The following is a 20,710-nucleotide window of genomic DNA, read 5'->3' as shown; positions in this document are numbered from 1 at the left end:
ATCTGAGTGTGACCATTTTGCGAATGGGACAAAATGAATGACCAATTTTTAATTTGTGATGAAATGCGAATGTGACGGTCTGCGTCAAACCCCTCAACACTAGCCTATAGATGACCCACACTGAACTGTCCCACCAAACTCAATGACAGGGGGGCGTTACCATCGTTCAACTATATGCTTTCCAACATGGCAAAAATCGGAACCAGCGATCCGGTATTGACGGTGGCGCCCCACTGTCAATGTCATGGATAGGACAGTTCGGTATTTTGGAACTATACATTATTGTCTCCCATCAGTGGCAGGTGCTTTTGCTAAAAACAATTTTTATTGTTCATTCAGTTCCTGGTTCGCCAAAGGCGACTCAAGGAAGGTGATGCCAACGAGGAGAAGTGGATGGAGATCGACGAGACCCTCAACAAACTCGACCAGAAGTTGAGGGACGCCGGCCGACCCGACCACGGCACCAAAAAGGTAAGGACTGTAGAAAATAAAGTGGGATTGTAAGGCCCAGAACAGACGGTGAAACGCAACTGCAACGAAACTGCAACTTTCTGATGATTCTTATGAATGAAACTGAAACTGAAAGTTTCAAACTGGTCGCGTCAAGTGTGGTCTCTCAACGGACGCTATGGCAGAAACTAAGATGCAACTCAAAAGTAACTAGCAATTGCAGTTTCGTTGCAGTTGCGTTTCACCGTCTGTTCTGGGCCTAAAGAAAGATATATTTACTTTAGCAGACATTTTATTGACAGCTTTAAACACTTGTCAAACTAACAAAAAATATAAAATCTTCGTCCAACGACAAACTCAAAAAGAGGTTTTGTACAACCGGCACCCTATTGGCCTGCGAAACAGTCAAAAGTGTTGACATGATTTTATGGTGGTTTCAAAACTGCCGTTTATTTGACTGAAATCCACTGCCGCAGTTTAATATAGTTTCAAAATACTGAACTGTCCCGTCCATGACATTGACAGTGAGGCGCCACCGTCAATACCGGATCGCTGCTTCCGATTTTTACCATGCTGGAAACCATATAGTTGAACGATGGTAGCGCCCTCCTGTCATTGAGTTTGGTGGGACAGTTCAGCGTAGGTCATCTATATCTGCCATTTTGAGTCCTAATTTGCAATATTTGTGTTTGATTGGTCTCCAGGTTGCCAATCTCGCAACGAAATTCGTGAAGAAAGAAGACGCCGAACCAGCGGCGCCGCCGAAACCGCTGCCCAAAGAGGAGGTAAGTGAGGTATAATGTCAAAAAGTTTCTTTTTACTCCTAAGGGAACTATCTTATAATACTTTCCCCTTAAGGGCTATATTTCACCGGGACACCATGGCGGCGCAACCAGTCGCCGCTACCAACAAAATGTATGCAGCTTTGCGCAACCAAACGGACACCAGGTGAGTAACTCTCTATAGAGCTGCATACATTTTGTTGGTAGCCGGCGACTGATTGCGCCGCCATGGTGTCCCGGTGAAATATAGCCCTAATATTTGAAGTGTTTGTGTAACTAAAACAGTACTGGTTCCATCTCCAAAATTCATAAATTCACGTATTTAATTGAGAAAATCTGTCCCAAAACTTCATCTTGCATTTGCGCAACATTAACGACCCTTTTCAACATAATAATATTGACCATTGTCATTGGTTTTCGACCTTATGATAAGTGAATAAAGTAAAGATTATGTTTGCTGAGTTGCACCATCTTACTTTAACTTCAACAGACGTCAAAAGTCAGTCAAACTCCATACAAAAAAAACCGATTAGTTCATATAACTCACGTCTTGACGTTACGGCTGCTATGCTGCAGCCGTGGTCACAAGCAGACTGACGGCTCACGGCGTCTTCCGTTTGGGCGGGCTTGAAAATTTTCAACTACCCTCATATTGCTATTTGTTACACCACTAGTGATGTTACCACGACACACAACACACAATATCCGTATTCGTACTTGACGGCAAAACCCGCGGTTTACATTGATTAATAATCACCAGATTCACACACTGGTGACAATTTAAACCCGTCCTCCCGATCGATATTTTTACGTTATAGTCTAGTCTGAGAGCACGTAGAATTTTGTCCAATGACCCCAAGCTACCCATCATCCTTATGGCTCGCGCGTAATTATGTTGCTATCACGCTCGCACACTCACTGCGGGTGCCAGTCGCACAGTCGCGACAGCAATATAATTACGCGCGAGCGATAAGGATGGGTAGCTAGGGGTCATTGGAAAAAATTCTACGTGCTCACGGACCGGGGTTTAGTTACTGTTAAAGTTAGGTGGTACAAGTCAGCTGTTGTGTGGTAGATAAAGAAGAGCTGGCGCGGGCCGATGTCGACGGGCGTGCAGTGCGCGGCGTGCGGCACGCGCGTGTTCGCCGCCGAAGGCGTGGGCGCCGACGGGCTCGTGCTCCACCGCGCCTGCTTCCGCTGCGCCGTCTGCAAGCAGGTGCTGCGCCCGGGGTGAGTGGAATTACCTTTGGCAACATTTATTTACAGTCAGCGTCAGATTAATCGAAGCGTCTAAAGCCTGGTCCGTGAGCACGTAGAATCCCGTCCAATGACCCCAAGCTGCCCATCCTTGTCGCTCGCACGTAATTATGTTGCTGTCGCGCTCGCACACTCACTGCGGGCGCGCGTCGTACAGTCGCGACAGCAATATAATTACGCGCGAGCGATAAGGATGGGTAGCTTGGGGTCATTGGACGGGATTCTACGTGCTCACGGACCAGGCTTTAAGATAACCAATATGATCTGATATTCAATATTTCAAATACATGTAACCAGTCAAAGTAAGCATATTGTTCGTGGCACCCAAAGTAGTCAAATTAATCTTAGCAACACTGTTCTCAATTATATATGAGCTGGCAGGGTGTTCAAAAATATGTATGCAGATATGACAGAAACTGTCATGATTTTTTCTTAATCTATTTCAAACGACTGACTTTAAAGAGGTCACAAACAAAAACATGGGCTTCGGGCCCTTTTTAACTGTAAATACTGGCTTCCTGACAAACAATTCAGAGGGCCGAGTGTGAGTTTTTATCAAAAGCACTCACTAGTGAGCGCGTCGAAAAATGACATTTAATGTATGACGGATTGTACACCGCCCCTAGCGGGAAACGTTCAAAAACTAAAATTTTCATACATTTTGCTCACTAGTGAGCGCGTTTGATGCAAACTCACACTCAGCCCACACTTACGATCTTTTGTGAGTATTGGAGAAAAACTCAGGAGACGTTGGTAAGTATTGTATTCACACGCAGCAGTTTAGTGGTGTCTTGATTAAAAAGTAATGGCCGTGCGACCAATCGATAAAGCAGCACTCGGATGTGTAACGCTATCTGTGGTCGTTTGTAGGAATTGGCTTACTGGATTAGAATCGCAGTAGTTCTGTTTACGGAAGAAGAACCATAGATGGCGCTTTACAAAGTTGTTTATAGATGGCGCTAAATATACAATATTGGTTTGGAACAGTAACGTTATAAAATGCACGTTTTTAGTAACATGGTGTATTTAACATTTTGTTAGATACGCCTTTTCGTGATTCGACCCACGATTAGTTTATATGTTTGTGCAAAGTTTCAGTCTCTGCAATCCCAACATTCCATACGCTCATGTGATTCGCTGATGCGTCACAGCACAGATATTTGTCAAGATACACACATATTCGTACAAAGCTTTGAGCAATGTTTTACTCTTTGCAAATCCAATAGGCATGCTAACAGATCCTGTTATTTTAAGAATTTTGGAATAGGTATTATAATAAAATACAGATAAAAAAGTAAACTTTTAGTTTCATGACTCACGCTTGATTCATTTCAATTTCAAGCTCAAAACAAAAGTATCAAAATAAAAATAGAAATACCATGAAAATGCCACATAGTTTTTAATATCAAAGCCTTATTTATGAAACCATTTTGAAAAACAATATTTATTAGAGATGTCAAATAAATTCCTATAAGTACGTGACGATTTTTATAAAGCATTTTTGGGAAGTCCATAAATGATTTTCAAAAAGTAATCTAGCAGCGTTTTTAAAATGCTACCGAAATAATACGATGAAATTAATTCGAGTAATAAAGAAAGATGGTGAACATTATTCCTATTTATTGAGGTGTGTCTTGAAAACACCAAAAGTCATCATTTCTCATACCTTTTCGCAAATATTGTTAATAATAATATGTTTTTTAAAAATTGTTAAATTACTCTTTTTTTCAAGCACTTCAAACCAAAAACAATATCTTGAGTAGGCAGTGTATTAAAGAAACGATATCGTTTTTCAATATTGTGTAGGTATAATTCAAAACCTAAAAAGGAATGGGGCTCGTCCGGGATTCGAACCCGGGACCTCTCACACCCAAAGCGAGAATCATACCACTAGACCAACGAGCCGGTTGGAATACAGGACGAACCGTAGCGTAATATTCAGCCAGACGGCACATATCCAGACAGTCGGGAGGGGTGGTATCGATTTTCCGGGCGCGAGTGAAGCTCCTACACTTTGAGAGGGTAAAGAGACGAGGTTTTGCAAAAGGGTTCTAAAGGACAAATTATGAATTCAGAGAATAATAGGCTTTAAAATTGAACATATTTTCTTATTTTATTGAAATAGGTAATGTTTATATTAACAAAAATATTAGATAGGTAGGTGTTTTATGCTTAACACCATCCAAATGTAGATTAATGCCGGTCACATACTGTGTCAAGATGTATGTGTACAAGTTTGTGAAAATGTGTTTGGAAAGTGTTACTCTTTTAAATTTCGATTGCCCGTACACATTTTGCAAATGGTTATAGATTTTGCAAAGATAGAACAGAACACATAATGGACGACCGTTTCATGGATGAGTACAACTTTGTACCGCAACAAAACGCTTGACCAACTTTGCACATACATAGTCAAAATATTTGCATTTAACACTGACCTTTGCATATTTGTGAATATTTGCAAACATCTTGACACACATCTTTGACCATCATAAGAGATACCTTTAGTTCTATCACGTACAAAAGACTGTCATGGAGTCTAAATGCGGAAAAGATAAAAATAAAGAACAGTTCGCGTGCAACTTGAATGCAAACTTTTTGAAACATTCTGCTTCTTACGCTCTGCACTCAACTCGTGATCAGAGACCATAAGCAATTTGCAGACCAATTTTTAATGCAAACCATACATTTCTGCTACAGAAACTACACAATGGAGCGCTACGGCACTCGGCTGGTTTGCCTCCGTCACTCCGGAGTTAGTGTGCCGGACGCGGTGGCAGCCCTGGCCGGCCCTCCCCGCAGCGAGGCGCCTACCCCCACCCCTGAACGGATCAGCCTGGAGCTGAGCGATGGGGGTGCCCGGGAGATCGACGAGGACGAGTGGACTGACAGGAACTGCCTCGCCTCGGAGACATCTGGCGCCGGGGGACTGAGGTACGTTGACCAGCGTGATACAGGCGGGCCAGCTTGGGGCTGAGCGACGGGCGCGCCCGGGAGATCGACGAGGACGAGTGGACCGACAGGAACTGCCTCGCCTCGGAGACATCTGGCGCCGGGGGACTGAGGTACGTTGACCAGCGTGATACAGGCGGGCCAGCCTGGGGCTGAGCGACGGGCGCGCCCGGGAGATCGACGAGGACGAGTGGACCGACAGGAACTGCCTCGCCTCGGAGACTTCTGGCGCCGGGGGACTGAGGTACGTTGACCAGCGTGATACAGGCCAGCCTGGAGCTGAGCGATGGGGGTGCCCGGGAGATCGACGAGGACGAGTGGACCGACAGGAACTGCCTCGCCTCGGAGACATCTGGCGCCGGGGGACTGAGGTACGTTGACCAGCGTGATACAGGCGGGCCAGCCTGGGGCTGAGCGACGGGCGCGCCCGGGAGATCGACGAGGACGAGTGGACCGACAGGAACTGCCTCGCCTCGGAGACATCTGGCGCCGGGGGACTGAGGTACGTTGGGCGGCGTGACCAGGCCAGCCTGGGGCTGAGCGACGGGCGCGCCCGGGAGATCGACGAGGACGAGTGGACTGACAGGAACTGCCTCGCCTCGGAGACATCTGGCGCCGGGGGACTGAGGTACGTTGGGCGGCGTGACCAGGCCAGCCTGGGGCTGAGCGACGGGCGCGCCCGGGAGATCGACGAGGACGAGTGGACCGACAGGAACTGCCTCGCCTCGGAGACATCTGGCGCCGGGGGACTGAGGTACGTTGACCAGCGTGAGGCCCTCTTACGTGAGGTCCCCATTCCCATCCCCGAAGGTCGCACGTCATCTGTCATGGAAATAACAGACGACGTAATTTACATTAGACCGCGGCCTATTGTACATCCCAACTAATATTATAAATGCGAAAGTAACTCTGTCTGTCTGTCTGTCTGTCTGTCTGTCTGTTACGCTTTCCCGCTTAAACCTCGCAACCGATTTTGATGAAATTTGGCATAGAGATAGTTTGAGTCCCGGGAAAGAACATAGGATAGTTTTTATCCCGGTTTTTGAAACAGGGACGCGCGCGATAAAGTTTTTCTGTGACAGACAAAATTCCACGCGGGCGAAGCCGCGGGCGGAAAGCTAGTTTTGGAATAATTTTGAACATCTACTCATTGGTTCCCAAAGTGAGGGGGCGCCCCCCTGGGGAGGCGCAAAGACCTTTAAAGGGGGGGCGCGGACTATGGCTAAAGTATAAAAAACCTGCGACCGCTGAGAGAATGCATCCAGACTGCTGGATACGACCAATAAATAATCTTGACTGAAGCCCCTTCAGTCAAAATTATTTATTGTTCGCGCGAAATTTTTTGTATGGTCGAAAGGAGGCGCGTCTCAAATAAGTTTGGGAACCAATGCTCATGTTCGACGTGAACACTAGTAACGTGTCAACTTGTCTTTCGCAGCGACGAAGAGGAATCGAGCTCGGACGAGTACACGGACGCGGGAGACAGCGACAACGCGCCGGACGGGTCGCCGGAGCCGGCCGGTGCCGCGCCGCCGCGCCCGCCGCGCCACGACCTCTACTTCTCCGACGACTCCTTCGGCTACGACGACTACTCCGACGACGGTGAGTGTGGCTCGGACACGTACCGGACGCGGGAGACAACACGGAGCCGGCCCGCCCGCCGGGCCACTACCTCTACTTCTCCGACGACTCCTTCGGCTACGACGACTACTCGGACGACGGTGAGTGTGGCTCGGACGAGTCCGGACGCGGGAGACAACAACGCGCCGGACGGGTCGCCGGAGCCGGCCGGCGCCGCGCCGCCGCGCCCGCCGCGCCACGACCTCTACTTCTCCGACGACTCCTTCGGCTACGACGACTACTCGGACGACGGTGAGTGTGGCTCGGACGAGTACCGGACGCGGAGACAGCGACGACGCGCCGGACGGGTCGCCGGAGCCGGCCGGCGCCGCGCCTCCACGACCTCTACTTATCCGACGACTCCTTCGGCTACGACGACTACTCGGACGACGGTGAGTGTGGTCCCGCAGGGATGTTATGGATATCCTTAACCGTAACCGAAACTATCGGATATCCGATATAAAAAAACATCCGTAACCGAAACCGATTCAAAAGTTTCGGATAGAGGCGGAGTCTAAATCTTAATACTTTTTAATATTTGTTACTGTCAGGCATTCCCTGGCACCATCTAATGTATAATATAATATCCTTAACCGAAATTATCGGAAACTTTCGGTTAATCCGAAATGATTTCATTATGTAACATCTAATGTACCACATTCTGCAAATAAATAATTTGAATTTGAATTTGATTTCATATCGGTAACCGTAACCGAAACCGGTATAATATTATTCTAATATCCGTAACCGTATCCATACTCCAAACTTCAATGCAATGTCATCAACAGGCGCCGAATCGTCCGGCAACGAGTCGTGTTCGCGGATGCGTGCCGCGCGCGAGGCGAGGCGTCGCGAGGTGCCCGCCGACAACCGTCCGCCGACGGACAGCAGCGAGGTACCGCGCCCACACACGACACGACCACACGACGCGCGATAGGTGCGCCGGAGCGCCGCGTCGCCGCCCCGCGCACACACACACACACACACACACACGCACACACACACACACACACACACACACACACACACACACGCGCGCCAATAGGCTAGATGACGAAATTTCAATTATTTGTCCGTCAGAAAGATAATCAGAAAATATTAGACACATATTTTTTATTTTCTTTCATAATAGACAGTTTGACACCATTCCCCAATAATTCGAAATCACAACTTTTCTAAAAAAGACACTTTATGCTGGTCTTAAAAACTTAATTAATTTTAAATTACCTGTAAATTACGATTTTTGGTCGCAATTTAATTGAAAAAAGTAGTTTGTTTGAGTTGACAAAATAGTGACGTCACTTGCTTGTAGTGCCATACAAAATCTATGGGAGAGTTTCATTTTGACAGTTAAAAAAGTACGTCAATTGATTGGTGGTGTCAACACGTCTATTAAATAATAACAGTGCTACGTCGAGTTGAAATGGCGCGTTACGTCACGCTTGAGTAGAATTTTTACTCAAAAGTGACGTCACGCGACATTTCAACTCAATATAATACTGTAATTATTCGATTATGAAAAAAAATCATATATGTGTCGAAAATTTTTTTATTATCTGTCTGACGGACTAAATAGAATTTCGATTTTATTACCCAGTCATCATCCCTATTAAACAAATTGACACGAAATCGGACAATCACAACTGAATACTTCTTGTACTATGAACTGTCCAAGAGTTCTGATTTATCGCGTACTATGTTAAAATTAACGCCCTTTTGTTTGTTGTCCCACATTCAAGTGAAACGCTACCTCGAGCTTGGCGATCGACTTCTATTTTAAAAGAAAATCTTACTTCATCGGTCGTGTTTTGTCTAAATACGCTCTGTGACAGAGCTGACGACTGCTCGTATCAATCAAGTTTCTATAAAATAATGTGAATGCTGTTGATTAGTAACTGATTTGCTATTTTCGCGCAAGTCATTGGATTCGGATAGTAATGATCTTATTTATTTCGTCATGACTTATAAAGATTAAGTGATCTTTTGAAACTCTAAGAATTTCATTTTTACCATGTTACCAGTCCCGATAAAAACTGCAGACTAAATGTAATTTTAAATTCCCATTATTTTCTCTGTCATAGCCAAGGGAGATAGGTGTACCCCAAAAGCGTGAACCAGTTGTACCCGAGGCGCGTCCACAAGTACCCGATGCGCGTCATCAAGTTTCACCTGACACGCGTCAAGTATTACCCAACGCGCGTCAGAAAAACAAAAAAACCGACGCAACGAACTGCGTAGTCGCGTAGACGCGCAGACAAAAGAGGTGTGCCTAAACGCCGCATCGCCGCCCCCCGCGTTATAACAGCTATTCATCTGTATCATTCATTCATTCAGTGATTCTTCCAATCATTCGCCGTGTAACCGAATGTGTCGTTCGTTTGATTAACGTTTCGCGTATTCATTCATTGACGTTTGTTTTTGAACAAGCATTTTCGAAGTATGGCCCTTATTATTCAACAAAGCAACCAATCATTTCCGCGATATTAGAACGTCTTTTTCCCGTTGGTGATAGAATAGTTGCCACTAAATAAACTTTATTCCGATGCAATAAAGTTTTGAACGAATGAAATATATTTTTCTTAAAACAGTTTAAAAGTTGACCTGTACACAATTTCGGTCTTTATTACCTTAGACCGAAGGTTGATTTCAGATCAATCATCATTCGTTCGTCAATTAAAAACAAAGTCGAACATCATTGAAGCCATATTATGCAAAACTCACCGATCATACACATGTCATATCAATTGATATTCACTCATTAATATGTCATTGAGCATTGCGCAGCTTTGATTGAATTGTTTACCCATACACATAGGGTTGCCAGGTCCAAAAACACAAAAGCCGGACTCTGTGCTTCATTTGGCCGGATATTTTACCCTAAAAGCCGGACATGTAACGGAATTAGTGTCATAGCTCACGAGTGAGTACTATCATCATAGATTGCCTAACATCCTGATGCGTGCGCTTGATATTATTCTGTAACTCGACTTTAGCCTGGCGCTGCAGCCACATAAAAAGCCGGACAGGCCGGACAAGCCGATATTTGGCCGGACATGACCGTAAAAAGCCAAACATGTCCGGCTCAAGCCGGACACCTGGCAACCCTACATACACATTGAGGCTTCATGTTCATCCAACGTTCAATTCGTCGGTAGTGGCGGTGGCTCGCGGACTAACCACGCCCGAATGCGCAGCTAACTCGGGGCGGCGACTTCGGCGGTAAGAGTGTATTTGCCCACACTAACTATCGTCTGTCGGCGCTTACTGTCTTATTTGTTGTGAATTTTACTCAGAGGACTAATAGACTATGAGCTAGTGAACGCCAGACCTACGTCATTTTATAAAAGCTTAAAGTTTGTCAGCGTATGCTCCCAATATAGGATAGAATGTTGGTGAATCATGAAGTTTGGTTTTGCCAGACAGTTTTTTTAGGATGGCTGCCAAAGCCACGATGATAAAACACTAAGCACTCAGATTTCGATCTCGAAGAACATAAAGGCAGATTTACCTAATACAAGAATGAGTAAATGTCCTTTTAAATAAATAATTATCTGAAGTAATTTTCAGGACTCCTTGCTTTTATTTTACATTAATATTCAATAATGCAAAGAGCTACAGAAATTTCATACAAAAAAGACAGTAAACCCGATCGGAACTTTGATGGCGCTTCCGTTTGTTTGTTTTAAATATTTATAACAATATATTCTGTTTTTATCGTTTATAACCAAACCCCATAACGACCCAACTGATTCTATAATACAGTGTGAGTCACATTAAAGTGTACATATGAAAATAGATAAAACTAGACCTATTTTTATCGATAAAAAAGAGGTCAAAAAATTTTTGAGATTTTTTTTTAATTTTTTATAGAATTTTTTTTCTTCCAATTACTAACTGTAAAGAAAACGTAATAACTTTTAAACTAAGCGGTATATCCTGATAAAATAAAAACAGTAATAATGCTAAATAACAGGCGATACTAAAAAAATACATAAAATACACAAAAAAGGCCAACAAATAATAAAAAATGAAACTTTTTGAAAAAAATCTGCTTTTAAATTCGTGTTTTTTTGGTTATTTGATAAATTTCTCCAAAAAATGCCCCTATAACCGGTGGTTTTTACTACTTTGTATTATTCTCTATCGTATTACCTTCGTAAAACCAAAAATCGCATGTCTCTATCCCTATCACAACATTTGCAATGATCGTTTGAACTAAGCCTCTCCGGGCGCGCTATTCAAACCTTCGTTAACAACGAAACTGAAAATGGCTCTAGATTTGTAATTTAGATAAAGACAAGTTAAATTTCAAATAAAAACAAAAGATTTCGAAGTAAAATAAGCATTTTATTTAAAATTAAAATTTTCTCTACCTGCAGCGGAGAATAATGTTGTGGCAGGCCTTTGTTCAAACGCTCATAGCAAATGTTGTGATAGGGATAGAGACATGCGATTTTTGGTTTTACAAAGGTAATACGATAGAGAATAATACAAAGTAGTAAAAACCACCGGTTATAGGGGCATTTTTTGGAGAAATTTATCAAATAACCAAAAAAAACACGAATTTAAAAGCAGATTTTTTTCAAAAAGTTTCATTTTTTATCATTTGTTGGCCTTTTTTGTGTATTTTATGTATTTTTTTTATATCGCCTGTTATTTAGCATTATTACTGTTTTTATTTTATCAGGATATACCGCTTAGTTTAAAAGTTATTACGTTTTCTTTACAATAAGTAATTGGAAGAAAAAAAATTCGATAAAAAATTTAAAAAAAATCTCAAAAAATTTTTGACCTCTTTTTTGTCGATAAAAATAGGTCTAGTTTCATCTATTTTCATATGTACACTTTAACGTGACTCACACTGTATATGGCCATAGAACTTCAATGTATATAATTATTAGTGATGGGCCGACTATGGTCTTTGCCGACTAACCGACTAGCCGACTAATCGGTTTTCAAATTGCCGACTAGTCGGCCGACTAATCGGCAATGCCGATCATTCTAAAACCTACTTGTCCGAAGAATAATATCTAGATTTCTCAAAGAAATGCGAATATCTAGATGTCTAAAGAGATAAATATAACTTTTTGAGAAATTAGATTTCTTTATGAGAAAAAATAAAAAGCAACATTACAATCACCTAACAGTACCTAAGGTAGATATCATAATTTTCGACGGCTGAGGGGTTTGAGGAGGTGACAATATAATCGCCTCCTGCTGGGCTAGGATGCGCGCCGTGATATTATTCTTACTTATCGACGTCATCATCATCATCATCTCAGCCATAGGACGTCCACTGCTGAACATAGGCCTCCTCCAATGCTTTCCATGTTACCCGGTTGGTAGCGGATTGCGTCCAGCGCTTTCCTGCTACCTTTATGATGTCGTCGGTCCACCTTCTGGGTGGACGTCCCACGCTGCGTTTTCCGGTACGCGGCCTCCACTCCAGAACCTTGCTGCCTTATCGGCCGTCAGTTCTGCGTACTATGTGCCCTGCCCATTGCCACTTCAGCTTGCTAATCCGTCGGGCTATGTCAGCGACTTTAGTTCGTTTACGGATCTCCTCATTTCTGATTCGATCTCGTAAAGAAACACCGAGCATAGCCCTCTCCATAGCACGCTGTGCAACTTTGAGCTTCTGTATAAGACTTATAGTGAGAGGCCACGTTTCCGAACCATAAGTCATTACCGGTAACTCACATTGGTTGTACACTCTAGTCTTCAGGCACTGAGGTATTTTGGACGAAAAGATGTTTTCGAGAGTTATCGGCGTCAAATGGGCAAAATTGCGCTTATCGTGGCACGCATCTTAGGCCCACTGATTCCTCTCCACCCTCCACTGTGATAGCACGCCTGCATAGCACGGACTACCACCACCGTCGGATAGGCAGGGCTCGCCATACAGGTGGGCAATTGCCGGGACGGACTGTGATAGTTGATGGCTTTGTCCGGATTCCCATAGTTCTTCACACTAAGGCGATCGACGGAGCTCAGGGGCTATTATTTATGTGGGTATTCGTCATCCTTCCGATGAGAGGAGCCCTACATAATCTACCACTTCCCCACAGGATAGGTATGTAATTCCATGCATATTTTCCCCGAAAAAAATGTCATAATTTTGGATTTTGGACCAAAATGGATGATGTCCTTACATAAACTTTACACATTTTTGATGATTTCCTGGTAATTTTAACTAATCTTAACTTTGTATGAATTTAGACTGATTGCCAAAATTTTAAATCTGGTAAAACCACTTTTTCCTGATTTTTTGCAGTCAAAAGTGGTTTAGACAAACGCCCTTGGTCTACCTTAATCATCTTGGTGATTATGAGTTTTATTTCATTCACATATTTAATTTTGTAATGCGCCGATTATAATCGGCATATTTTGCCGAATAGTCGTCACTAGTCGGCCGACTACAAATGATGCCGAATAGTCGGCTTTCCCGACTAGTCGGCGACTAGTCGGCCCATCTCTAATAATTATGTTTATGTAATATATTGTGTAAATAATACTTTTTGCTTTTGTGGGTTGTGTTTTCCTAATATGTATATTTAAGTATATGTATAATATGACGTATGTTTTATTTAATAGCGTAATTTGATATGTTTTCTAGTTTATTTACTTATTTAAATAGTAATTTATTCCATAATATACTTATTCAATTACCTTTTTGGAATGTTAAAAAAGAAAGTATTGTCACCTTTATATGTATTAATAGCATCCTTCTCTCGAAATCCATTTTTTGTCTGTGATATCATATTATTAGAGAACCAAGTCCCACTTTCAATATTGCTTTAAAATATCATTCGTGTGATTTTATCAACTTACGCTAGTTACCAAATTATGTCCAAGTATATTATGTATATGGAAAAAAGGATATTATTCAAGATAGGTGAGCTTAGTAGTCTGCCATCTATTGTTCGGACGGTAAGTTAGTGTGGAGTCAACTCTGGCGCACCTGAGTCATTCTCGATTTGTTTAACTGCTACTGTTTGATAATTTCCCCATTCACCGGTTGAAGGTGTGTAATATATTTTAAAGAGGTTTACAAGTTGAATGTTAAGCATGTTATCCATCGAAAATGACCGAATGTTATGTTCAAAATATTTCTCACCCTGTCTTTGCTTGTATTGAATGCGGAAAGCACAGCACTTTACGGTCTGTTGGTTACTTCATCAAGATTACCAGTTCATAATCGGTCTATAGAATGCCATGCTTTCCCCATCCGAGATGTGATCCGAAGCCTGGCTTCCGATACTACGAGCACATGTCAAACAGGCCTCCTACTAGGTGGACCGACGATCTGGTAAAGGTCGCGGGAAGAGCCTGGATGCGGGCAGCGCAGGACCGTTCATTGTGGAAAACCTTGGGGGAGGCCTTTGTCCAGCAGTGGACGTCATTTGGTTGAAACGAACGAACGAACGAACGTCAAACAGGTGGAGTCGGAGGAGGAGAGCGAGTCCAGCGACGACGAGGTGTCGTCGGCCACCGAGGTGTCCACCGACAGCGAGTTCGCGCGCGAGGACGCCGCCGCGCCGCCGCCCGCCATCCTCGTGACCGCGCCGCCCCCCGCCCCGCCCCTCGCCCCGCCCCCTGCCACGCCCACAGCCACGCCCACAGCCCCCCCGGCACGTGACTACCCGCTCAGCCGAACCCGCTCCGCCGGCGGCCTCGCCACCAAGCGCGCGCTCGAACTCAAGCGCAAGTACCTCCTCGGCGAACCCTCCCCGCCCGCCGTCAGGAAATCAGACTCCACCTCCCAAATCGACACCAAACTGGAAAGCTTCCGATCCACCATCACGGAATTCCAAAAAATGCTCCACCCCGCCCCCACCCCCTCGCCGCAACCCCAGAAACCCATCACCTTCAACTTCACCACTGACGAAAAGAAATCCCAACCGATGCCGGACATCATAAAAAATCTGTGCGAAATCGCACCCGTCGACTTGCTCACGAAAGGCGACTCTCCGCTCTGCAAGAAAGACTGGCGCGACGAGCCGATCACGGAGGAGAAAAACGAGCCGGAGCCGGAACCGGAACCGGAGCCGGAGCTCGAGTCGGACTCGCTGTCGGAGGACGACTCGTCGCACACGGAGACGGCGCCCAACCAGCCCGTGCCGCGCGTTGAAGTGCACGACGAGGGCGGCGAGCTCATCCAGCTCGACAGCCTCATGCTGGTGGACAGTGCCACCGCCACCGCCACCGCGCCGACCGTGCTCGCCGCCGAGTCCGAGTCGTCCGAGTCGGGCCGCGACGCCACCACGCTCGCGCTAACTGAGACCGAGCTGTCCGACTGGGCGGCCGACTGCGTGCTCGACGACCGCGACGAGCGCCGGCGCCGGTCCCCGCGCGCTCTCAGCGGGCCCAAGCTCGTTCACGACGCCAAAAACGTGTCCCTCGCGGCACACGTGTGCGGCCGCGCCAGCCCCGACCGCGTCGTGTACTCCAACGCCTTCGAGAACTTCGAGTTCGCCGACGAGGGCGAGCAACCCGCGCTGGCACCCGCCACGCCGCGAAACCTCGGCTACATGGAGCTCGTCGACGACGACTACGACGCGCACTCGCCCGGCAACGACCGCTCCATGAACTTCATCGAGCGCAGCTTCTCCGAAACCGTGCTCAAGCCCAGCCTCGACGCCGGCGGGTTCCGAGAGCCCAGCCCCGTCGCCGACACCAATATCGAAGAATCGACCGCTGACGAACTCAAATCGCCCCAGCTGCTCAAATCGATCGAACAGGAAACCAGCGAGAAATCAACCGACAGCCCCACGAAAAGCGAAACCACCACCAAAGTGGAAAATGAAAGTAAAGAAGACACCGCAGTTACGCAATTCAAAATGGAGTCGCTCAGCATATCGGACTCCTCGCCGCCGCTCGACAACACGGAACCCAACAACGAGTCGAAGGATCGAAACGTTCGATCGGAATCGACGGACGCCGCATCCCCGCCTTTAGTACCTGAAACCCCGAAAACGATTAGGTTATTCTCGACGAATTCGCCGATCGCGTTCGCGCCGACGATTCGGCTGTACTCGCCGGCGATTTGTCGGTCGGCGAGCGAGACGTTCAACAGATCGAATTCTAGAAGCACGGACTCGCCCTCGCGGAGCATCGAGCTGACCATCAACATGAGTTCGGGGTCGGCGTCGCCCGTGAGCCCGCCGGTGGACACGTCCAACAAGGTGCAGGAGTTGAAGCGCGAGCGTGAGGAGCAGACCGAGGTGGTGCGACGCCTGGTGCTGGAGCGGCTCGGCAGCGGTCCCAGGACGAGTAGAAAGTCGACGCGGAGGACCAGGGTGTCCCCCATGTCGAACGTTCCACCGCCGGTGCCGCCGCCGCCGGCTTTACCCACGCCGCCGCCGCCGCCGCCGCCGCCGCGACCGGCGCCGCCGCTCATGTCGCTCCCAGTCACCCCGTCCTTCTCAGACCCCGAACTAGCGAGAGAGAGGCGAAACAAAAGCATCATGAAGAGCATATCCAACTACCTGAACAGGCGGCTCGGACCTCGACAAAAGGTAATTATACTTCCAAATAGTGAATCAAAGTGCATTTTGAAGTTTACAGCTTAAAAACGCATTTTGCACACCATTCAACATAATACCATACCATTGATTTCAAAGCAATGAACATTGCACTATGAATCGTTTGCATAATGTCAATACTGTACATAATAATACAATTGTTACCAAGTTAGACGATGTTATTAAAACGGGGGTGGTTGTATAATACCTTGTAAAGTAGGGGTGTCCAGTTGGCAGATTTATTTGGGGTTTGGCACTGACGATTCTGTAACAATCCATTTTCATTTGTGTTTGCTAGGAAAAGTTTTATTTCACTTACTGAATTTAAGTTTATTCAATTACTTACAGAAAAAGACAGTCACCAAAACTATTTGGATTCCTATTTACCTTTTTTAATTTATAAATCCACAGTGGAGACAGCTGAGTGTGGTCACAGTCACCGTCCCACAGTTGGGATGAGGGCAGTGCTTCAAATAACTATTGTTTAACATCAATATGGATTGCTACAGTCTGAATTCAATAGTATCAAAATTCACGTAGTGGACACCCAACGTAGACTAACAACAGTTGAAAATTTCAGTGGGCCTCGGATCCAGCAGTGTCGCGCCACGTAAGAGAATCGTACCATGTCGTGAGTCGCATGCTACCATCTCCCTCGCACCCGCACAACAGCTATTGTACGTGTCTCGCTCGCACACGCGTCGATCATGCGGATCGTTGGCTTTGGATCGGAACTTGTCTTTGTCCCACCACTTTAATAGTTTTTGACAAAAAATATATCTATCTATCACTACACTGTTGTTGTTAGATTTGCAAAGACGTCACTACTACAGTGACAGATAAACTGACAGTAGAACAAATTCAAAATAGTTCAGTGAAAGCTTTGTGACTACAGTATAGGTCGCGCAGCAAGAGTTGAGCCTATAACACAAGCAAAGATTTGTATCTGTATACGCTTGTCGCGTTTGCATATTTTGTTATTTTTATTATGACTGATTTGTATATTCTGAATAGACATGTTGACACCACCAATCAATTGACGTACTTTTTAAAACTGTCAAAACGAAATTCTCCCATAGATTTTGTATGGCACTACAAGCAAGTGACGTCACTATTTTATCAACTCAATTAAACTACTTTTTTAAATTACAATGCGACCAAAAATCGTAATTTACAGGTAATTTGAAATTAGTTAAGTTCTTAAGACCAGAATAAAGTGTCTTTTTAGAAAAGTTGTGATTTCGAATTATTGGGGAATGGTGTCAAATTGTCTATTTAAATATTACTTAAGTGTGGGTATGTGTTAGCCTCAACTGTTATGCTACCTATATAATGGCACAAATCTATCAAAATATCTCAAATCAGTGGATATTAATAAAGTTTTTATAATCTACACGAGTATGATCCATAACGGGACTATTCCCACCTCTCGTTCCCACCACTGCAACTCCTGTGTAGCCAGGATCTACAGCTTGACCGCCACAAAAACCCAACCAATGAAGGTCAAGTTTGTCCCGGGGGAAAGTTAAACTGTCATTGGACCCGCAACGAAATTAATCAGAAGAACATAGGAGGAGTTCGAAATTAAGGTTCGACTTCCCTCCATTGCAAAGCGGATGACAGGTGACAAACAAAGGTTTAAAACCTTTAAGAAAAAGATTATGCACCACGGACAATAAATTAAATTAAGGGGGCCTATCTTATGAGCAATTAGCAACTACCTGCCAATAATATTTTTCACAAAATCGCTTAAAAGCACGGAAATTTTTCCTTGTCGCGACAAGAAGTACACGACAAGAGTATGATCCATAGCCAACGCAGTTCTTGTGTCGTCTAGCATTGCCTCCACATAGCCGCTGTTCGTTCTAGCCACAGACAATCTCACTTCCTGAGGCTGCCATCTTCCGACTGTTCATTTGTCTCTTAGTTTTAAGCAGAATGTCTTGGAGAATGCATGTAATTATCGCTTTATAAAGGAATGTTCAAATGTACAAAGATAATTTGGTTACATAGAGAGCTACCGTGTTTGCGTTGACTAAAGCCCGGTCTGTGAGCACGTAGAATTTTGTCCAATGACCCCAAGCTACCCATCCTTATCGCTCGCGCGTAATTATATTGCTGTCGCGACTGTGCGACTGGCACCCGCAGTGAGTGTGCGAGCGCGACAGCAACATAATTACGCGCGAGCGATAAGGATGGGTAGCTTGGGGTCATTGGACAAAATTATACGTGCTCACAGACCAGACTATAGATGGCGCCACTGACTACTCGACAGTGGCGCCCTCCTGGTGAGTATAATGCAGGACTTTATTCGCCAGTGGCGACAACTAGTGACCGCAAATACAGTAAGCAGTATTGGATGGATAAGTTTTTACCCTGTTAGAAAAAAACAGAAGTCGCCTTGAACACTCCTTTTATATCTTTGTTTTGGCTAAAGAAATCTAGGCTTTACAGTTTTTATGCATTTTAAATTGGCTTATAAAATCTTCAATGGAGGTAGGCAATTCTACAAAAATAATATCAAATAAATAAAAAAAAATAGTTTTTGAGATGAAAACATTCTGTGAATGACAGAATTGAAATAACGAAATGCATTGCTCGTTTATTAATCCTTTTAAATTGTAGTGTGTGCACTTCATGCTAGTCTACTGAAATTGTTTAAATATTAAAAATAGCCCGCTACTCGTTGATATGTTTTAAATAAAAAGTAAATTTGAAAGTTCAAATCATCAAAATCTGCAATATTTAGGTGCAGCTAGTATCAATAGTCATTCATACAGCATGCAATAAATTCTTCGATCAATTCTTTTAGTAGTTACTGCAGTTCATAACTGAATGACCAAGTAATGGTTTTTTGTCTTACTCGTTTTCTCATAAGTTGTTATTAGGTTATTTAATTTATCATAGTTTTACTAAAATGTGACGAGTATCCACTTTCTAGCTTAGGACTCAGGAGTCATGTAGCTTTGGTGGCTATCACCAATAGTGTTTGATGGTAAAGCCCGGTCCGTGAGCACGTAGAATTTTGTCCAATGACCCCAAGCTACCCATCCTTATCGCTCGCGCGTAATTATATTGCTGTCGCGACTGTGCGGTGGGCGCCGGCAGTGAGTGTGCGAGCGCGACAGCGACATAATTGCGCGCGAGCGATAAGGATGGGTAGCTTGGGGTCATTGGACAAAATTCTACGTGCTCACAGACCGGGCTTTAGCTTTAACGATGTCTGACACCAAGAGTCGTCGGTCAAGTGTGAGTTTGGTACAGGAGCCGCCGCCGCAACGGCTGCCCGCGCACAAGTCGACCGGAGCGCTCCAGGAGGCGCCGCCGGTCCCGCCGCCGCCGGCCGCCTACTGCCCGCCGGTAGAACGCCGGCACCATCATAGGATGCCAGGTATGGGCACTAACACATTTATTACTTACAACTAGTCGGAGGAAGGTTAACACTAAACACCGCGTTATGTAATGAATGTACTCGCATTAATCTCCCAAAAAAACGAATTATCTGTGGATTATGTGTCTTATGTCTTTCAACTTAGGTTCTAATTAAATCTAAGAAACTTGCTCATTTGCTACGTGAATAATAATATTTTGTAGATTGGACTACACTTGAAATGAATTATGCCTTTTTGTTATTAATACAATAGACCACGCTAAAGGATGTCTAAAATGTTATATATCAAATAATCCCTCAAAATCAATCAACCTCATTTTAGCATTTTATCCGTATTAGCATTTTGCATTTAGAGCATTAACATTTTCATTTGCATCATTGCATTATTTTACGTCACGCACGTCATAATATCATGTATGACAGTCAAATATTGCCATAATCATGCGCCAGCGCATATTGTTTTAACCTAAGTACGACTGCGTTCTTTATGTATAGTAAATTACTTGTTACCCCCTATTTTGCGTGTGTGGAGACTTGATTTCAGTAAGTGTACTTTTTACGCAATCTTCAAAGACATTAAAGGACCCAGTCGCACTATTGTCATGTGGCTCACTCATGCTGCGCATTAGCGTTAACGTAGAGCAGTGTTTTTCAACCTGTGGGTTGCGAGAGGTCGTAAAAACTACCTCAGTAAAAAAACCAGAGAAGTTTAAAAGCTAGATTTATCCGAAATC

At 44.7% G+C, this 20,710-nt stretch overlaps 1 protein-coding gene and 1 non-coding gene across 2 annotated transcripts in view; one reads left to right on the top strand and one right to left on the bottom strand.

Annotated features, from left to right (window-relative positions):
• The window catches only part of LOC135086461 (F-actin-monooxygenase Mical-like), a 98,170-nt gene that overhangs the window by 66,155 nt on the left and 11,305 nt on the right, over positions 1-20,710 (top strand). The window contains exons 19-30 of the mRNA XM_063981186.1: positions 340-471; positions 1,155-1,244; positions 2,308-2,462; positions 5,190-5,423; positions 5,578-5,685; positions 5,836-5,943; positions 7,183-7,313; positions 7,352-7,453; positions 7,850-7,956; positions 14,501-16,579; positions 17,166-17,216; positions 19,850-19,976. Coding sequence (XP_063837256.1) covers positions 340-471; positions 1,155-1,244; positions 2,308-2,462; positions 5,190-5,423; positions 5,578-5,685; positions 5,836-5,943; positions 7,183-7,313; positions 7,352-7,453; positions 7,850-7,956; positions 14,501-16,579; positions 17,166-17,216; positions 19,850-19,976 — 3,424 coding nt within the window. The remainder of the gene's footprint in view (positions 1-339; positions 472-1,154; positions 1,245-2,307; positions 2,463-5,189; positions 5,424-5,577; positions 5,686-5,835; positions 5,944-7,182; positions 7,314-7,351; positions 7,454-7,849; positions 7,957-14,500; positions 16,580-17,165; positions 17,217-19,849; positions 19,977-20,710) is intronic.
• Trnap-ugg (transfer RNA proline (anticodon UGG)) lies at positions 4,323-4,394 on the bottom strand. Its single transcript has one exon. It is a non-coding gene; the product is annotated as a tRNA-Pro (tRNA).

The sequence above is a fragment of the Ostrinia nubilalis genome, chromosome Z (genome assembly GCF_963855985.1).
Source record: "Ostrinia nubilalis chromosome Z, ilOstNubi1.1, whole genome shotgun sequence".
Lineage (NCBI taxonomy): Eukaryota > Metazoa > Arthropoda > Insecta > Lepidoptera > Crambidae > Ostrinia > Ostrinia nubilalis.
This window is presented reverse-complemented; position numbering and strand designations above follow the sequence as displayed.